Source organism: Coregonus lavaretus (genome assembly GCF_964263955.1).
Source record: "Coregonus lavaretus genome assembly, chromosome: 24".
NCBI classification, from domain to species: Eukaryota; Metazoa; Chordata; class Actinopteri; order Salmoniformes; family Salmonidae; genus Coregonus; species Coregonus lavaretus.
The window spans coordinates 7,874,450-7,895,773 of record NC_140011.1 but is presented as its reverse complement, the minus strand read 5'-3'; the positions used below and the strand labels follow the sequence as shown (position 1 = coordinate 7,895,773).

Here is a 21,324-nt window from a genome sequence, read left to right as displayed (position 1 = left end):
TGGTCTTGGCCATTGTGGAGAGGTTGGAGTCTGTTTGATTGAGTGTGTGGACAGGTGTCTTTTATACAGGTAACGAGTTCAAACAGGTGCAGTTAATACAGGTAATGAGTGGAGAACAGGAGAGCTTCTTAAAGAAAAACTAACAGGTCTGTGAGAGCCGGAATTCTTACTGGTTGGTAGGTGATCAAATACTTATGTCATGCAATAAAATGCAAATTAATTACTTAAAAATCATACAATGTGATTTTCTGGATTTTTGTTTTAGATTCCATCTCTCACAGTTGAAGTGTACCTATGATAAAAATTACAGACCTCTGCATGCTTTGTAAGTAGGAAAACCTGCAAAATCGGCAATGTATCAAATACTTGTTCTCCCCACTGTATATACATACATACATACATACATACAAATACATACATATAAATACATATACATACATATATATACATATCCTTTTAAAAATATATTCCCCTTTATTACTTTCCATCCCCACCATCCCTTCCCTAATTGAAGTAAACTAGTGAACAAAAATGCTTAGGCCTCTACTTCCAGCTTATACATACTATATACATTTTATGGACACAGTCAATTTTAAAATAATTATATTTTGTTTGTTTTTAATCCTGAACTTCCTCTACCCTCAACCTCTCCGATCATTTCCATTATGTCCATCCGGTTTGCTTCTATATGCAATATCTTTCTAACTGTACTCTTTCACAAAAGCTCTCAACCTATAACCTATATACTTATTATGGACACAGTATGCTTTACATTAGTTATCTAGTTGTTATTAGTTGTTGTTAGTTGTTATTAGTCCCATCCTTCAGCACCATTCAACACCTCCCCTATCTCTTAACACCATCCATATTGGATTTCTATTTGCCATTTATTTTTCAACTGTACTGTGATGTTTCACAAAAGTTCTGAACCCTTCTATTCTCATTGTTTCTACGGGTTGTAAATTGAAAATAAATATTTTTGCTAAAAGTATTATTATATTATTGATCGATTTGACTATGACTTTTCAGATCACCCAGTACTGCTATCTGCAGGGTTAGCTCCAGGTAAATATTGCAATCCTTCAGCCATTCCTGGACCTGTGACCAAAAACAAGCTACAAATGGACAGTACCAAAACACATGATCTAATGATTATGTCTCTTCGCAGCAGAATCTGCCGTTCTAATGTTAATTGCTCGTGTTTCTTGGCCCAAGCAAGTCTCTTCTTATTATTGGTGTCCTTTAGTAGTGGATCTTTGCAGCAATTCGACCATGAAGGCCTGATTCATACAGTCTCCTCTGAACAGTTGATGTTGAGATATGTTTGTTACTTGAACTCTGTGAATCATTTATTTGGGCTACAATTTCTGAGGCTGGTAACTCGAATGAACTTATCCTCTGCAGCAGAGGTAACTCTGGGTCTTCCATTCCTGTGGCGGTCCTCATGAGAGCCAGTTTCATCATAGCGCTTGATGGTTTTTGTGACTGCACTTCTTGAAATGTTCCGTATTGACTGACCTTCATGTCTTAAAGTAATGATGGACTGTCGTTTCTCTTTGCTTATTTGAGCTGTTCTTGCCATAATATGGACTTGGTCTTTTACCAAATAGGGCTATCTTCTGTATACCACCCCTACCTTGTCACAACACAACTGATTGGCTCAAGCGCATTAAGAAGTAAAGAAATTCATAAATTAACTTTTAACAAGGCACACCTGTTAATTGAAATGCATTGCAGCTGACTACCTCATGAAGCTGGTTGAGAGAATGTCAAGAGTGTTCAAAGCTGTCATCAAGGCAAATGGTGTTTATTTTAAGAATCTCAAATCTAAAATATATTTTGATTTGTTTAACACTTTTTTGGTTACTACATGATTCCATATATGTTATTTCATAGTTTTGATGTCTTCACTATTATTCTACAATGTAGAAAATAGTAAAAATAAAGAGAAACCCTTGAATGAGTAGGTGTTCTAAAACTTTTGACTGGTAGTGTACTTTAAAAAATAGTTGCACAGTTTGAGAGGAGAGCTGGCAAGTAAGCATTTCATTTTACTGTGTACACTACGCTGTATTCTGTGCATATGACAAATACACTTTAAATTTGATTTCACACACACACACACAGATACATAGACGTACTAACCCATGCAAAAAGTTCAGATGCTAAGATCGACCACTTCTTACATGGCTTACATGTTTGGCTCAGGGCTGAATCTTTCTAACCTGCAGATACAGTGGTTTCAGAAAGTATTCATACCCCTTGACTTATTCCCAAAACAATTGTGTTACAGCCTGAATTCAAAATGGATCAAATATATGTTTGTTCTCACCCATCTACACACAAAACCCCATAATGACAAAGTAAAAACATTTTGCAAATGTATTGAAAATTAAATACAGAAATGTCTAATTTACATAAGTATTCACACGGCTGAGTCAATACTTTGTAGAAGCACCTTTGGCGGTGATTACAGCTTTGAGTTGTCTTGGGGATGTCTGTATCAGCTTTGCACATCTGGATTTGGGGATTTTCTCCCATTCTTCCCTGCAGAGTTTCTCAGCTCTGTTAAGTTAGATGGGGAGCAGCGGTGAACAGAAATCGTGAAGTCTTTCCACAGAATTGATCTGAAATGAGATAAGGGGTGCGTCCCAAATGGCACTGTATTACTTATATAGTGCACTGCTTTTGACCAGGGCCCTTAGGACTCTGGTTGTAAGTAGGGAATATGGTGCCATTTGGAATGTAGCCTAGATATCATTATTCACTGCAGGAGTGAACTGATGGTGATTCTTCACCGGTGAAACCAGTCAGAGAGGAACCCTGAATTTTGCCATAATGACACCGCTGTAAGTAAAGATCTAGTCAGAGATGGTGTATGGATAGATGTTAAAACGTCAGTGTTGTGTAGATGCATCTTTTTCTGTTTGTGTGATAGCTGTGTGTGTTAAAATGATAGACAGTTGACATTTTCATTTGACATAGGCCCACCCTATCTCAAAAGAGACATCCAAGTAGTATGACGGTGTGCATTGAGAGAGAGGAGAGAGTGTGTGTTTGTGTGTGTGTGTGGGTGTGTGTGTGTGTGTGTGTGTGTGTGTGTGTGTGTAAACACTGTTTCTCCTGGGATATTATTCAGCAGCGGTGGCACATTTCCTGCAATTTTACAAATGTTGCTATGGCTTATGCTGTGTTCTCATGCTATCTGAGTGACATTTTGGGAATTTTAGATTCTCTCTGACTGTCTAGTTTTTATTTTGGTGGTTGTTAGTTCTCAAATATGATCTTATTTCAAAAATGTATAACTCCATTATCTTTTCTAAATACTTTATATCTGGTTTTAGTGATTTAAGTTTACAGTGAAAACATTTTACCATCCTGATTATTATATATTTTTTTAATTACACAAATTTGGCCCTCCGCTGCTGGGAAACACTGGTATATATGTGTGTGTGTGCCTGTACATGCTGTGTTTAGAATACAGCAGCTGCCATCTGTCCCACTCTGCACTGGGGGAAAGATGGCCCAGGGGGAAAGATGGCCCCACCCTGAACAGCTGAGTATGGAGACAGGGCATGGCACCACTACTAAACACCACTACACCCTAGGCTGCCCCACCCACCATACATCACCCTGGTGCAATCTCTAGTTCAATCATGTCAAATATGTCTGTCTCTGTCTCTCACTTACCCACTCTTTCAGTTCCTTAATCTAAATAGTCAGCTAGTTTTGTCCTCTGTATTTGATCTCATATCAAGATGTGTACTGACATTACAGTTACACCACATGGTGAATAAATACAATGCCCACCCCCAACACTCTCCAACCATCATTAGAATCAGGCAGGCTCTCCATGTACCTTGGGATGTTTTCTTTGAGAAAGTGCTTCTCCATTTCTACACTGACCACAAGAGGGCATGATGCACCCAGGTATGACTGAATTGGAGAGAGGTTTTGAATTATGAGTTATGGGTGCACTGACTGCTTGTATCAAATGTTGTGAATTTACTGGCATTGTCCCAAACCAGAAACACATTCCATAACCTGTGGTCAGATTGGACCACCTAACCAACCGAATATATAAAGAGAGTTAGTCTCGGGTGCCTTTCCATCACAGCCTGCAGCTTAATGGCACATTCTCCATGGCAGCCTTGAAGAGCTCAGCACACCCATCTGTCTCTTGCTCTGGAAGTTTCTCCAGCTGAGTGGAGGTGCCAGTTATCTGCCTCTGCCGTGCTGCCATACTCCAAGAGCATGTGTAGGTTCTGCATCTTGTCGCCGATGGCTCTGATGTCTTCTCCAGCTTCTTAAGGAGGACCACTAGCTCCAGTGTTCGATGATGAACACATAGGCCTTCAGCTAGGATTTGTGGTTCCCCAGAAGCTCCTTCTGATCCTGGACACGCTTGGCAGGTGGTTCAAAGGTGTCCAGGAACTAAGAGAGCACATCCATGTGCTCTACCAGCCACTCCACAGCACTGACCCACGACCTCCACAGCACTGACCCACGACCTCCACAGCACTGACCCACGACCTCCACAGCACTGACCCACGACCTCCACAGCACTGACCCACGACCTCCACAGCACTGACCCACGACCTCCACAGCACTGACCCACGAGCACCACCAGGGCCCAGATTCACAAAACACTTCTTATGCAAACATTTAAGAAGCTTCTTAGGGAAAAAAAAAAAGAAGTTCATAAGATAGTTCGTAAGTGCAATTCCTCAACAATATCTTAAGATTTAATGATTTTCTTCCGAACTTCTTCTCAAATAAAATAATCAATACTGAAACTTTCAGATTAAGTTTGTGTGTGAATTAAACATGTTCAATTGCTTTCATTAGCTTTTTCTCTCACTGCCCTGAGTTTAAGACAAGAGTTTAGCTATCTTGGAATTAAGAACATTTCCAAGAATCTAATTTCTTCTTAACTTTTTGCTTAGGAGAAACATAAGAAATAGTGCAAGAAAATGTCCAATAACCTTTTTGAGGAATAGCAACTTTGCTTAACCTTCTTCTTAAGTCCATAGTTAAGGAAGAAATGTCAGTTAAGAATAAACTTTTACAAAGCTGTGCGTAGCACTCTCCCTCTCATTTATGTTATTTTATTGTACATTTTAAAGAAAGTATTGGGGGGGACGAATCGACCTGTTCTGAATATGTTCCCCCATCCCCCATGGCAATTTCGCCTATGGAATACACACAAACATTATTCTACACACACAATACAGTATAAAACATTTCATTCTTCTGACTGTGATTACTCTTTGATTATAACTGTATTGCTGTGGTAGTTCTGTGGTTTGTAGAATTTGGTGTGCAAGGGTATACCTGTAACTTGTATTGTATCTCCCTTAGCTCCAGTATTAAACCCACCCTTTCCTCTTTATCCCCAGGAGCTGACCACGTTCCAGAAGATTGGTGGTAACGTGCTGCAGATGATGTATGAGAAGCCAGAGAGGTGGGCCTACACCTTCCAGACTTACGCCTGCATGAGCAGGGTCCGCACCCAGATGAAAGCCACCAATGGGAAGCTCAGAGAGGCAGAGAACCCTGTGCAGTTCTTCGAGAGGTCCATCTACAGCGACAGGTATTGACGAACCGGAAATTTCACCAGGAGAGTCATGCCTTCTTTGATATGATACCAAAGATAGTGTTTAGAATTCTATTGCCATGGAAAGAGTTCTCAAAATATTTTTTTTTGCTGTAAGTATGTGATCTGTACAGCATCCACATGAAGTGAACAGTGCCTCTAAGCACCCCCTTCTCGTCTGTCCTATGTTGTTGTTTTGTCTGTGTCCAGGTACATCTTTGCAGCGAACCTGTATGAGAATGAGAGTCTGAATGAGACAGAGTGGTCTATCTACCAGGACTGGCACGGCTGGCTCCACAAACAGTTTGGGAAACGCATCGAGCTGGACGGCATTATCTACCTTCGAGCCGCACCAGAGGTCAGCAACTAACTTAACCTCGCTACATGTTCATTAGGAACTTATCGTACAAAACATTTCAATTGTATTGTAGTAGATTATATAATGTAGCCTATTGGCTTTATATTTGTACTGCCATACACCTTATTTAAAAAAGAAAGAAATAGAAAATGTACACTTTACATTAATGTGCACTTATACCTGTGTAATAACACTGCAATTACAATGGTACTTCTCTTGTGTGTGTGTAGAGATGCATGGAGAGGCTGCATCTGGGAGGCAGAGAGGAGGAACAGAGCATTCCTCTGGAGTACCTGGAGAAACTCCACTTCGAACACGAGAGCTGGCTGCAGCACAAAACCATACGGCGAGAGAGGTAAGAAGGAAGTGTTGGTGGGATTGTGAACGAGGAAGGGAGGGAGGAAGGGAGTGTTACGGAAGGGAGTAGGTTGAGGTAAGGACGTGCGTGTGTGTGGGAGCATTAAATACAAAGCTTAAATTTTGACATTTCTATACTACTAACGTGTTGTATAGATGGACGAGACAGGAAACAGGCTTGTTTCTCAGGCCTATTTTGAGTTGTGAATTTCCTTACAAAGACGGAAATAACCTTTAAATAACAAGGAAGCAACCAGTAAATAGCCTGACCTGAGAAAATAAGATGTTGTTTATTGCATAAGCATTTGTGTGTGTGTGTGTGTGTGTGTGTGTGTGTGTGTGTGTGTGTGTGTGTGTGTGTGTGTGTGTGTGTGTGTGTGTGTGTGTGTGTGTGTGTGTGTGTGTGTGTGTGTGTGTGTGTGTGTGTGTGTGTGTGTGTGTGTGTGTGTGTGTGTGTGTGTGTGTGTGTGTGTGTGTGTGTGTGTGGGTGGTGCCTGTGTGTGTGCGTGCGTTGTTGAAGTCACTAACCATATGTCGCATTCCATCCTGGTCCTTATATGAGTATCTGAATGACGTGCTCATTCTGAAGCTGGATGCCAACAAAGATTTCAAAGGGGACAAGGTCAAGGGTGCCTTCATGGTGGAAAAAGTAAGAAGACGTATCAATGTGTTTAAATGGATATTGGTCATTATTTTTAGTGCAGCAGTGTCTTTCAGAAATAGAAAGATGTGACTATATTTAGCTGTTATTTTGTTAAGTTGATTTATGAACACATGCTATTTGGAGGACACCGGCAGTAGTGAAAAACATCCTGTTATCACTGCGTACAGTTGAGGTTATTAGTAGATGGATGTTCGATTCCCACGGGGGGCCAGTATGAAAATGTATGCACTCACTAACTGTAAGTCGCTCTGGATAAGAGCGTCTGCTAAATGACTAAAATGTAATAAATATATGTTGATGAAGACACACACACATGCACATATGTTTCACTTATGGAAATGAGGCCTGAAGAGCTGCTAATGTAGCTGTTTCACATTAAGGGTAAACACCAGTGCTATGCCTGATATCATGAAAAAGCTATTAGTAAAACACACACGCACCTATTGCTTCCTGTCCAGTTGCAGCACTGTCATCCTCTGGCACGTCCAAGCTTAGCTCCACATTGGGTCCACATCAAACGCTTGCACTGACCTGACAAACCATTTACACTGACGTTAATATCCATATTCATTATGCGCTAACCAGTGGTGCGTGTCCCCAGTCCGGCACGGCCCGTGCCTGCTCCTCACACCAAACCAATGGTGCGTGTCTCCAGTCCGGTACGGCCAGTGCCTACTCCCCGCACCAAACCAGTGGTGCGTGGGGGGATTGCCGGTCCAAGCCCAGACGTCAGCCCCTCTCAAGGGTCGGGGCCTCCCACACCAGGGTCCAGGCAGGGCTTGGTGCAGCGTGGGAGGACTGAGAGGGGAAGCATCGCGCCGAGGTTCAGACCGGACCAGGGAGGCAGTAATGGAGAGGACATCACGCCCGGAGCCGGAGCCGCCACCGAGGCTAGATGCCCACCCGGACCCTCCCCTGTTAAGTTAGGTTTTGCGGCCGGAGTCCGCACCTTTGGGGGGGGGGGGGGGTACTGTCACGCCCTGACCTTTAATGCCTGTTGTTTCTTGTTGGTTTGGTCAGGGTGTGAATATCTATGTGTAGATCTAGTATGTGTAGATCTATGTTGACCGGGTGTGGTTCCCAATCAGAGGCAGCGGTCGATCATTGTCTCTGATTGGGGATCAAACTTAGGCAGCAATGTTGCCTACCTATGTTGTGGGATCTTATTTCTGTGTGTTTGGCTTGTTTGATGTTAGCCTGTAGAACTTCACGTTACGTTGCTTTTGTTGTTTTGTTCGGTGTTTATTCAATAAACGAACATGTACGCTGCACCTTGGTCCAATCCTGTACTCAACGAACATGACACATGGGTACTATAATACGTTTGTATGGCTTGGTTTCACCTTCATGTCCTGTCTGTGTTTTATTTATCAATATGAATCAGAAAAGGAAAAACCTGAATATGTATTTCTTTATCGGTAATCATTTGCACCTAAAATAATAAAGGGCTACCAGTATAAAGGAACCTAAGGACGTTTTTTGTGATTCTTGAGGAAACAAAAATTCCCAGTAGGTCCCTGTGAAGCCTACCTGAAGTGCTGTGAACAGCATATGCCCATCAGATGGAGCTAGGCCTACTCAACTACCTGTCTAGAGGGCTGGTCTGAGCCCTATGGTCTGGGCCCTATGGTCTGGGCCCTATGGTCTGAGCCCTATGGTCTGAGCCCTATGGTCTGGGTCCTATGGTCTGGGTCCTATGGTCTGGGCCCTATGGTCTGGGTCCTATGGTCTGGGCCCTATGGTCTGGGCCCTATGGTCTGGGCCCTATGGTCTGGGTCCTATGGTCTGGGCCCTATGGTCTGGGTCCTATGGTCTGGGTCCTATGGTCTGGGCCCTATGGTCTGGGTCCTATGGTCTGGGCCCTATGGTCTGGGTCCTATGGTCTGGGCCCTATGGTCTGGGCCCTATAGTCTGAGCCCTATGGTCTGAGCTCTATGGTCTGGGCCCTATGGTCTGGGTCCTATGGTCTGAGCCCTATGGTCTGAGCCCTATGGTCTGGGCCCTATAACAATAACAATAACAACAATATGCCATTTAGCAGACGCTTTTATCCAAAGCGACTTACAGTCATGCGTGCATACATTTTTGTGTATGGGTGATCCCGGGGATCGAACCCACTACCTTGGCGTTACAAGCGCCGTGCTCTACCAGCTGAGCTACAGAGGACCACCCTATGGTCTGGGTCCTATGGCTGAGCCCTATGGTCTGGGCCCTATGGTCTGGGCCCTATGGTCTGGGTCCTATGGTCTGGGTCCTATGGTCTGGGTCCTATGGTCTGGGCCCTATGGTCTGGGCCCTGTGGTCTGGGCCCTATGGTCTGGGTCCTAGGGTCTGGGCCCTATGGTCTGGGTCCTATGGTCTGGGCCCTATGGTCTGGGCCCTATGGTCTGAGCCCTATGGTCTGGGCCCTATGGTCTGGGTCCTATGGTCTGGGCCCTATGGTCTGGGCCCTATGGTCTGGGCCCTATGGCCTGGGCCCTATGGTCTGGGTCCTATGGTCTGGGCCCTATGGTCTGGGCCCTATGGTCTGGGTCCTATGGTCTGGGCCCTATGGTCTGGGCCCTATGGTCTGGGCCCTATGGTCTGAGCCCTATGGTCTGGGTCCTATGGTCTGAGCCCTATGGTCTGGGTCCTATGGTCTGGGTCCTATGGTCTGGGCCCTATGGTCTGGGCCCTATGGTCTGGGCCCTATGGTCTGGGCCCTATGGTCTGGGCCCTATGGTCTGGGCCCTATGGTCTGAGCCCTATGGTCTGGGTCCTATGGTCTGAGCCCTATGGTCTGGGCCCTATGGTCTGGGCCCTATGGTCTGGGCCCTATGGTCTGGGTCCTATGGTCTGAGCCCTATGGTCTGAGCCCTATGGTCTGGGTCCTATGGTCTGAGCCCTATGGTCTGGGCCCTATGGTCTGGGCCCTATGGTCTGGGCCCTATGGTCTGGGTCCTATGGTCTGAGCCCTATGGTCTGGGTCCTATGGTCTGAGCCCTATGGTCTGGGCCCTATGGTCTGGGCCCTATGGTCTGGGTCCTATGGTCTGAGCCCTATGGTCTGAGCCCTATGGTCTGGGTCCTATGGTCTGAGCCCTATGGTCTGAGCCCTATGGTCTGAGCCCTATGGTCTGGGTCCTATGGTCTGAGCCCTATGGTCTGGGTCCTATGGTCTGAGCCCTATGGTCTGGGTCCTATGGTCTGAGCCCTATGGTCTGAGCCCTATGGTCTGAGCCCTATGGTCTGGGTCCTATGGTCTGGGCCCTATGGTCTGAGCCCTATGGTCTGAGCCCTATGGTCTGGGTCCTATGGTCTGGGCCCTATGGTCTGGGCCCTATGGTCTGGGCCCTATGGTCTGGGTCCTATGGTCTGAGCCCTATGGTCTGGGTCCTATGGTCTGAGCCCTATGGTCTGGGCCCTATGGTCTGGGCCCTATGGTCTGGGCCCTATGGTCTGGGTCCTATGGTCTGAGCCCTATGGTCTGGGTCCTATGGTCTGGGCCCTATGGTCTGGGCCCTATGGTCTGGGACCTATGGTCTGAGCCCTATGGTCTGGGTCCTATGGTCTGGGCCCTATGGTCTGGGCCCTATGGTCTGGGCCCTATGGTCTGGGCCCTATGGTCTGAGCCCTATGGTCTGGGCCCTATGGTCTGGGCCCTATGGTCTGGGCCCTATGGTCTGGGCCCTATGGTCTGGGCCCTATGGTCTGGGTCCTATGGTCTGGGCCCTATGGTCTGGGTCCTATGGTCTGGGCCCTATGGTCTGGGTCCTATGGTCTGGGCCCTATGGTCTGGGCCCTATGGTCTGGGCCCTATGGTCTGAGCCCTATGGTCTGGGTCCTATGGTCTGAGCCCTATGGTCTGGGTCCTATGGTCTGGGTCCTATGGTCTGGGCCCTATGGTCTGGGCCCTATGGTCTGGGCCCTATGGTCTGGGCCCTATGGTCTGGGCCCTATGGTCTGAGCCCTATGGTCTGGGTCCTATGGTCTGAGCCCTATGGTCTGGGCCCTATGGTCTGGGCCCTATGGTCTGGGCCCTATGGTCTGGGCCCTATGGTCTGGGTCCTATGGTCTGAGCCCTATGGTCTGGGTCCTATGGTCTGAGCCCTATGGTCTGGGCCCTATGGTCTGGGCCCTATGGTCTGGGCCCTATGGTCTGGGTCCTATGGTCTGAGCCCTATGGTCTGAGCCCTATGGTCTGGGTCCTATGGTCTGAGCCCTATGGTCTGGGTCCTATGGTCTGAGCCCTATGGTCTGGGCCCTATGGTCTGGGCCCTATGGTCTGGGCCCTATGGTCTGGGCCCTATGGTCTGGGTCCTATGGTCTGAGCCCTATGGTCTGGGTCCTATGGTCTGAGCCCTATGGTCTGGGCCCTATGGTCTGGGCCCTATGGTCTGGGCCCTATGGTCTGGGTCCTATGGTCTGAGCCCTATGGTCTGAGCCCTATGGTCTGGGTCCTATGGTCTGAGCCCTATGGTCTGAGCCCTATGGTCTGGGTCCTATGGTCTGAGCCCTATGGTCTGGGTCCTATGGTCTGAGCCCTATGGTCTGGGTCCTATGGTCTGAGCCCTATGGTCTGAGCCCTATGGTCTGAGCCCTATGGTCTGGGTCCTATGGTCTGGGCCCTATGGTCTGAGCCCTATGGTCTGAGCCCTATGGTCTGGGTCCTATGGTCTGGGCCCTATGGTCTGGGCCCTATGGTCTGGGTCCTATGGTCTGAGCCCTATGGTCTGGGTCCTATGGTCTGAGCCCTATGGTCTGGGCCCTATGGTCTGGGCCCTATGGTCTGGGCCCTATGGTCTGGGTCCTATGGTCTGAGCCCTATGGTCTGGGTCCTATGGTCTGGGCCCTATGGTCTGGGCCCTATGGTCTGGGTCCTATGGTCTGAGCCCTATGGTCTGGGTCCTATGGTCTGAGCCCTATGGTCTGGCTATGGTCTGGGCCCTATGGTCTGGGCCCTATGGTCTGGGCCCTATGGTCTGGGCCCTATGGTCTGAGCCCTATGGTCTGGGCCCTATGGTCTGGGCCCTATGGTCTGGGCCCTATGGTCTGGGCCCTATGGTCTGGGTCCTATGGTCTGGGTCCTATGGTCTGGGCCCTATGGTCTGGGTCCTATGGTCTGGGTCCTATGGTCTGAGCCCTATGGTCTGGGCCCTATGGTCTGGGTCCTATGGTCTGGGCCCTATGGTCTGGGCCCTATGGTCTGGGCCCTATGGTCTGGGTCCTATGGTCTGGGCCCTATGGTCTGGGCCCTATGGTCTGAGCAAGGAGCTGGCCTCACAGTGCACAGTCTGTAGCTAGGTTTCCATCCAATTGGCGACAGATTTTCATGTAAATATTTTAAAATATGCATAAATAAAATATGCATATTTTCCCACAAGTGGTGTGTTTCCACCAAACAGACTTGTTGAATGATAAAAATCAGTGCGTGATGACGTAATGCACACAAAATTTACTTTTTCGCTTAAGTTTTCCAATACCAATTGCACATACCTTAGTGTGCCTCCTGGTCAGTATACCTGCAGACTCAGACACACACAAAAGTGATCAGTTCAGTCATTTGCACCCAATGTAGCTATAGCCTTTAACATATTCTTACCTCTTTGTTGATTGACATCCATTGAATTGTGTCCATTTTCAGTTTTAGAAATAATTTTAAAAGGGAGAAAGTGTCAAACAACACAGCCATTTGCACAAATATGAAAAGATAGGTGGTATCATCATAAAACAATATCAATTTAGATCATACAAGAGAGAAACCTTACCTTAGATTGAGGAGATCTTTCAAGTTTTCAGTTGCACCTGCTGTCATCTCAAATTCAAATCTAAATGTTTCAGTTGGGCAGTTAGTTTCCTGCAAGAACCCCCACCAACTAAGGAGGTTCCTCGATGAACCCCACCTCCTTTGGGGTTCTTGGAAGAACCTTTTGGGGGCATTTTTTCAGAGCCAAGAACCCTAAGGTTCTTCAAGGAACTTTTAGGATCTTAGAAGAACCCTTGTTGGACCACTACTTTTTAGAGTGCAGGAGCCAGACAGGGAGACTAATAAGGAATGAAAATGAATTATTTTGGGTATAGTATTTCAATTCTTTCAAGGCTATAGCCTACGAAGAAATACATTGTGAAGCATTTGTGAGTGCTACACCAGGCTGGTAGGGACACACTCTATAAATTAGGGATTCAACAAGGGTTCTTCTAAGATCCTCAAAGTTCTTCAAAGAACCTTAGAGTTCTTGGCACTGAAAAAGGCCCCCAAAAGGTTCTTCCAATAACCCCATAGGAGGTGGGGTTCATCAAGGAACATCCTTAGTTGGTGGGGGTTCTTGCAGGAACCTAACTGCCCAACTGAAACATTTAGATTTGAAAGGACAGCAGGTGCAGGCACTTGTATGATCTACATTTATATTGTTTTATGATGATACCATCTATCTCTTCATATTTGTTCCATTCTTTCTAAAACACAAAATGGACACAATTCAATGGATATCAATCAACAAAGAGGTAAGAATATGTAGGCTATAAGACTATGTTGAAGGCTAGCTGTATTGCGTGCAGATGACTGAACTACTCACTTATGTGTCTGCAGGTATACAGACGAGGAGGCATACAAAGGTATGCCAATTGGTATTGGTATGTTATGCAGATCACATGTACCATCCTCCTCCCTTACCTCATCAATGAATATCCCATAGGCCTCTACAGTATGGACAAGGTATGTGCATGAAAACCATTATCAAGACAGTTTTTTCCATTCACATTCACCACAAAAACCAAGGTTTGAATACTGTCATGTGCATGTTTTGTTAATCATCTGTATAATGAATATTTTTTGGATTCACAGACTTCACCCTCCCTACACCTCTGATGAATATAACAGGAAACCTGTTCGATCACCATGCACTGCAAAATCATTCTGGCTATTGATAAGGAGAACATCAACACATTAACATCAACACGCCAGAGGATATACCCATTGGACTTGGGGCTCTGCACTCTAAAAAGAAAAGGTTTCTGGAGTATCCTTTAGGGCAGGGTTCTTCAATTCCGGTCCTGGAGGGCCGAAACACCTCTGTTTTTCATCCTCTCCTTCTAATCAGGGGCTAATTCAGACCTGGGACACCAGGTGAGTGCAATTAACTACCAGGTAGAAATAAAAAACAGAAGTGTTTCGGCCCTCCAGGACCGGAATTGAAGAACCCTGCTTTAGGGGATCTTCAAATTGAAACTGTGGGGGAACCCCTATAAGTTCTTCGAAGAACCCTCTAAAAGAGTTCTTCAAATAACCCTTTTTAATGGATCCTCAAATAACCTTTTGAAGAACCTTTTGGGGTTGATTTTTGAAATACCCCCCTCCCCTATTATTATTATTAATAATAATATGCATAACAATAACAACAATAACACAATATTTTAGTTATCAGTGTTTATTAGGATTTTAGTGGCAAAGCAGAATAAAAAAATCAAAATATGAGGTAAACTCCCAGCAGAGCCCCAAGTCCATTGGGTATATCCTCTGGAGTGTTGATGTTAATGTGTTGATGTTCTCCTTAACAATAGCCAGAATGATTTTGCAGTGCATGGTGATCGAACAGGTTTCCTGTTATATTCATCAGAGGTGTGGGGAGGGTGAAGTCTGTGAATCCAAAATTGTTTTATTATACAGATAATTAACAAAACAAGCACATGACAGTATTCAAACCTTGGTTTTTGTGGTGAATGTGAAATTAAAAAACTGTTTTGATAATGCTTTTCATACAGATACCTTGTCCATAATGTAGAGGCCTATGGAATATTAGTTGAAGAGGTAAGGGAGGAGGATGGTACATGTGATCTGCATAACATACCAATAAGAATACCTTTGTATGCCTCCTCGTCTGTATACCTACAGACACAAAAGTGAGCAGTTCAGTCGTCTGCACGCAATACAGCTAGCCTTCAACATATTCTTATAGCCTACATATTCTTACCTCTTTGTTGATTGATATCCATTGAATTGTGTCCATTTTCTGTTTTAGATAGAATGGCACAAATATGAAAAGATAGATGGTATCATCATAAAACAATATCAATGTAGATCATACAAGTGCCTGCACCTGCTGTTCTTTCAAATCTAAATGTTTCAGTTGGGCAGTTAGGTTCCTGCAAGAACCCCCACCAACTAAGGATGTTCCTCGATGAACCCCACCTCCTTTGGGGTTCTTGGAAGAACCTTTTGGGGGCCATTTTCAGTGCCAAGAACCCTAAGGGTCTTCAAAGAACTTTGAGGATCTTAGAAGAACCCTTGTTGAACCCCTAATTTTTAGAGTGTGCTGGGAGTTTACCTCATATTTAGATTTGTATTATTCTGTTTTGCCACTAAAATCATAATAAACACTGAGAACTAAAATATTGTGTTATTGTTATGCGTATTTGTATTATTATTATTATTATTAATAATAATAATAATAATAATAATAACTGGGGAGGGGAGGGTAGTTCAAAAATGAACCCCAACAAGTTATTCAAAATGTTCTTTAAAGATCCATTAAAAGGGGTTCTTTGAAGAACCTTTTTTAAAGGGTTCTTTGAAGAATTTATAGGGGTTCTCCCACAGTTTCAATGTGAAGAACCCCTAAAGGATACTCCAGGAACCTTTTCTTTTTAGAGTGCATAAAGCACTCAGCATTTAAACAACATTTTGTTGTATTAGATCATTATAGTCTATAAATTGCGCATAATAAGCTGTGACTTACTTAGAATTAAATAGAAAATAAACGAAAAATGCCTTATTAGGCTCAGTCTACAGTGCCTTTGCATTCACAAGTTTGTCCAGAGTCTGTGGCTTCAGGCTCATGCGATGGTGCCTGGAGAGCAGGCCAGCAGCGGAGAATATCCTCTCCGGGCTTGCAGATCTACTGGGGATGCTAAACACCATTCGGCCCACTCTTGCCAGGCTGGGCAGAGATGCAAAGTTGTTTATTTTTATTTTTATATAGGTAGGCCTAAAGGTTTTTAGTCAAAATGACCCAATCAAAACGAAAAGCTCCTTGAAAGTAGGAATATGCCAGGCCTATTGGGCCAAAATCAATTATGGCCTAATGTATAGATAATAGAACAAGAATGAACGAAACTTTTAAGAGATCTGGGCCCGTATCTCTAAAGAATTTTTGTGCAAAAAGTGGCTCCTAGCGGCCAAATTCTAAGAAAATTCTCAGAGGCATGACGTTTTCTTAGAATTTCCCCTAAAAGTGACACGAAAATCCCAGTTAATATAAAAGCTATTCCTCAAGAGTCCTAGCGCTTAAAAGGGCTCCTAAGGCGAGATCTGCTAAGAGCAGGGAAGAGGACTTTTAGTGGCTTAGGAGTTACCCTAAGCAGCTGCACAAAATGGCCAACAGAGGAGGCAGGAGAGATGTCCTGCAAACACTGGATGACAGGGAATTATTGAGACGCTACAGATTGGATCGTGCAGGAATCATGTTTGTGGTGGATCTCCTTAGAGATGCAATTACTTCACCAACTCGACGCCACAACGCTATTACACCGGAGAAGAAAGTAATCACAACCCTGAGGTATTTGGCAACAGGGAAAATGCAACAATGCAGCAGTGATGACTTGGGTCTGTCCCAATCCTCCGTCAGCAGAGTCATCACCCAAACACTGACAGCTTTGTCACAACCTAATATTGTGACACAATTTGTTTCATTCCCGCTGGATGCCCGCACTTTACACACACATAAAAGGGCATTTATGGACATTGCAGGATTCCCTGGCGTTGTGGGTGTAATTGATGGAACACATGTGAGAATAATTGCGCCATCAGAGGACGAGGCTGTCTTTGTTAACAGGAAGAATTTCCACAGCATCAATGTGCAAATAGTGTTCAATGCGGCCTGGAAGATTTTGGACATTGTGGCTAAATGGCCAGGCTCCACACATGATGCGAGAATGCTCTCCGAGAGTGGCATCAGACAGCTTTTTGAGAGACGCTATGTGCCAGCTAATTGCCACTTGTTAGGGGACAGTGGCTACCCATGCAAACCATGGCTCCTTACACCTTACCTCCAGCCACGCCAAGGGCCCCAACTAAACTATAACAGGTAAGCCAAACAATACAAAAATCATGGAAATGAAATGCAAGCAATATGTTAGAGCATCCAAGTAGTGCAATATTTCCATCAAATAATTAAAGGTCTGTATTCTATTGTAGGGCCCACAAGACAACAAGAGCGGTGGTGGAGCGTGGCATAGGCCAGCTTAAGAGGCGCTTTCATGTTCTCCACGGAGAGGTGCGGCTGAGGCCTGAAAAAGTCAGCAAACTCATCATAGCCTGTGCAATATTACACAATATTTGCAAGGTTAGACAGATTGCAGAACCTCTGGAGGATGGCGATGAGGATGAGGATGGAGACAACGATGAGGATGGTGGTGAAGAAGATATTCACATTCCACAGGGGAACCTAGCCCAGAGTGGACTGCCTTACAGGGCAAACTTCACAAATTTACATTTCAGGCAAGCTGTAGCCCCATGTCATTTGAGAACTTGTGATGGTATTAAGAACTACCACAGTTTTACTGCACATCACCTGCAACTGTTAAATGCAAGACACAGAACACAATCTCTAAATGGTTTATTTTTTAGGTGTTCAATTTTAAGGCGGTAGTACTCCTCCTGAAGGGAAAGGACTTTTTTTTGTTGTTCAAACACATCAATTGTGAGTTGCAATCTTCTCTCCTGCAGGGATGCTGACGGAGCAGGTGCTGCGGATGGGAATGGTGTTTGATCCGCCGGGCTATCCTGAGTAGCAGCTGCAGATGGTTCAGGCGGCAAACTTGATGGGCCCGGTTCTTGTGATGGCTCCATGCTACAGAAATACATAGGCCTAGTTTAATTATTGTTTTGATTAAATTAATTTAATACAATGAGCATGGATAACACATGAAATGGCTTCTGCAATGAATAAACACTGTTGATATGAATAACCCTGTGTCCTACCTTTGCTGCATTTCAAGGGCCTGCATCATTGACGTGTCAATGCCTGTTGGCAGCCCGGTGACACTGACCTCAGAGTGTCCCAGGACTTGAAAGACAGTGTCGGCCACCTGGGACAGCCGCTTTGCAGGTGGTCCACCCCCTAGAAAGAAACAGTCAATGAACACAGTACTTAGGCATGTAAATTAACTTTGCCAGCAGGAGCAAATTGCCAGATTATGTGGTAGGCCATAGTATTTTGCTCACCTGTGAGTGAGGATTCCCGCTTGTGTGCTGCAATCTCATCTTTTGCCTTGGACTGCAGCACATACCACCTTTTCTCACAATCGTCGCCTGTCCGCACCACCAGTGGAAAAGAGGCATTGATTGTTTGGGATATTGTGTCCCAGGCGCGCCTCTTGCCTTGGCTAGTGACAGTTGGGCCAAATTTTCCTCGTAACATACCTTTATGTTCGTTCACCAACTGGGCCAGCAACAAACCTTGCTCCTCAGTCCAGTTCGGCTTGCGATTCCTTTTTTTCTCCATTTTCTGTGTTTTTAGGATATTTGTTAACAAGCCTTCATAAATAGACCAGCCAGCAATCACAGACATTGTTAAAAGCTGAGCTGTGTTACCCTCGTTAAGTTCACACTGAGTTGTAACGTTGCAATTTCTACTTCATTAAGGACAGCCCCTTGAGATAGGCCATCTTGTTTTCAATGGGGTCCATATGGAAGTGAAAGTACAAAATATGCCAGCTAGGATATTAATATGAGCAAATGAGACACAAATCATTATTTGAACAGGGTGTAATGAGCTTAAGTTTTCACATATTTTAGATTCTAATGTTAGGCTATAACCCCTACAGCTTACTATTCATTTTCCAGATATTTTCTTGAATGTGAAATATTATTTACAATTATAGTCTGCATAAGATTAGAGTGTATAATTATGTTTATTGATTTGAGGGTACATCCTTTGCTCATTATCACCAAAAGTTCATTTTCATCAAACTTGTAGGATCAACCAATCACGGCTTTTGAAATGATGACTCATACCTAGCAACGGGGTCAACCACACCTCCTCACTAAGATAGGATTTTTCATCCATTCCTGGCTCAGAGTTCACTGAAAATGTTCTGGAATCACTTCTAAGCTAAAACTCCTGGCAAGGAATTTTTAGGTTAAGTTAGGAGCTCTCTGAGAGGATTCTCAGAATCTTTAAGGATACGGGCCCTGATCTTTTGTTTATAAATACTTTGCAACAATGACACACTTAGTTAGCTACCCACCTCGTTCCTTTCTTTTAGCATGTGCACGTATTAAGTACACCATCATGCTTTCTGTGAACATAGTAAGTACACCATCATGCTTTCGGGATATGTGTCTTTTCAGATTCCACAATGATTATTTAGTTGTGGACACTACATCACTGTACTCCCTCTCTTGCTATTGGTCCTCATCTTTGTAAGTCACCTTGATTTTGCACGTGTGTTTGATCAGTTTTGTTATGAAAATATTTAGCGAACTCCATGACAGTAGCTAAAGCAAGGGGCTATAGCAGCACACAAGTAGACTATAAATGCATGCTGGGCCAGGGATGCCCTGAGCTGGTGAAGTGAGCGCTACTGGAGCGAAATTGGAGCGGGTGAGAAGGCTACTCCAGCCTTTGGGAATCTCGCTCTGCGCTCCAGTCAAATTGGGCACGCTCCGCTCCGCTCTGCTCACATACTTGTACCGAAACATCCTGTTTCCATCACAGCTGTCAGGATTTTTTTTAATAAGGTATGACTTTACTCGCACACCAACCAATCTGATCAACTCTATTACTGTGCTTGGAAATTAGCTGATGATCAGAGCGTCAGTGAAGAGCCTTGATCAAGCTGGCCCCTGTGAATAAGCAGCAAACTGCTGGTTATCTACACAATAGAAGCTTGTGTCACAGGTGTTAAAGTGTACCTCTAAAATAGACCTTACATGTGCATAAAATACACTGAGTGTATAAAACATTAAGAACACTTGCTCTTTCCATGACATAGGCTGACCAGGTTAATCCAGGTGAAAGCTGTGATCCCTTATTGATGTCATTTGTTAAATCCACTTCAATCAGTATAGATGAAGGGGAGAAGACATGGACTGTGTATGTGTGCCATTCAGAGGGTGAATGTGCAAGACAAAATATTTAAGTGCCTTTGAACGGGGTATGGTAGTAGGTGCCAGGTGCACCGGTTTGTGTCAAGAACTGCAACGCTGCTGGGTTTTTCACACTCAACAGTTTCCAGTGTGTATCAAGAATGGTCCACCAACCAAAGGACATCAAGCTAACTTGACACAACCATGGCAAGCATTGGAGTCAACATGGACCAGCATCCCCGTGGAATGCTTTCGACACCTTGTGGAGTCCATGCCCCAACGAGTTGAGACTGTACTGAGGGCAAAAGGGGGGATGCAACTTAATATTAGGAAGGTGTTCCTAATATTTGGTATACTCAGTGTATATGAGCTTTTAGTACAGGCAGTTTAGAGGTTCCATTTGGTGCAATAACACAATCTTTTAATTTTCAATGTTTATTATGATTTTAGTGGCAAAGCAGAATTCAAAAATCTAAATATGAGGTCAACTCCCTGCAAAGCCCCAAGTCCAATGGGTATATCCTCTGGTGTGTTGATGTGTTGATGTCCTCTGTAGGCTATCCATAGCCAGAATGATTTTGCAGTGCATGGTGATCACACAGGTTTCCTGTTATATTCATCAGAAGTGTAGGGAGGGTGGAGTCTGTGAATGCAAAAAATTACACGACAGTATTCATACCTTGGTTTTTGTGGTAAATGTGAATGAAACAACGTCACTTTTGACAACGGTTTTCATACACATACCTTGTTTATAATGTAGAGGCCTCTGGGATCTTCATTGAAGAGGTCAGGGAGGAGGAAGATGACTGCTGTGATTGAGTCCTATAAGATTATAGTGATCTGCATAACATTATGAGACAAACCAATACCAATTGTACATACCTTTGTGTGCCTCCTTGTCCGTATACCTGCACACACAAATAAGTGAGCAGTTCAGTCATCTGCGCCCAATGCAGATAAAGCCTTTAACAGATTCTTACATACATGTATTCTTACCTCTTTGTTGATTGACATCAATTGAATTTTGTCCATTTTCTGTTTTAGAAATAATTTTAAAAGGGAGAAAGTGTCAAACAACACAGCCATTTGCACAAAAACGAAAAGATAGATGGTATCATCCTAAAACATAATACATTTAGATCATTCAAGGGAGAGCCTTTACCTTAAATTGAGGACAGCTTTCAATTTCTCAGTTAAGTGCCTGCACCTGCTGTCTTCTCAAATTCAAATCCACATTTTTTAGTTGGGAAGTTAGGTTTCTGCAAGAACCCCCAAGAACTAAAT

General features: G+C 44.5%; 1 protein-coding gene and 1 long non-coding RNA gene across 3 annotated transcripts in view; one reads left to right on the top strand and one right to left on the bottom strand.

The window, feature by feature from the left end:
• The window catches only part of LOC311099388 (deoxycytidine kinase-like), a gene marked incomplete at both ends in the record, with an annotated part of 29,493 nt that extends 16,890 nt beyond the window's left edge, over window positions 1-12,603 (top strand). The window contains 5 exons of the mRNA XM_084140089.1: window positions 5,400-5,593; window positions 5,807-5,954; window positions 6,185-6,309; window positions 6,870-6,960; window positions 12,598-12,603. Of these exons, the coding sequence (XP_083996215.1) occupies window positions 5,400-5,593; window positions 5,807-5,954; window positions 6,185-6,309; window positions 6,870-6,960; window positions 12,598-12,603 (564 nt within the window). The remainder of the gene's footprint in view (window positions 1-5,399; window positions 5,594-5,806; window positions 5,955-6,184; window positions 6,310-6,869; window positions 6,961-12,597) is intronic.
• Window positions 12,604-17,549: 4,946 nt separating this feature from the next.
• Window positions 17,550-18,457, bottom strand: LOC311099445. 2 transcript variants are annotated; one of them, XR_014609721.1, is made up of 2 exons: window positions 17,932-18,457; window positions 17,550-17,818 (listed from the first exon to the last, which is right to left on the bottom strand). It is a non-coding gene; the product is annotated as an uncharacterized lncRNA (long non-coding RNA). The 2 variants fall into 2 exon arrangements; XR_014609722.1 differs by having other exon boundaries at window positions 17,550-17,800.
• Between the last annotated feature and the right edge of the window lie 2,867 nt (window positions 18,458-21,324).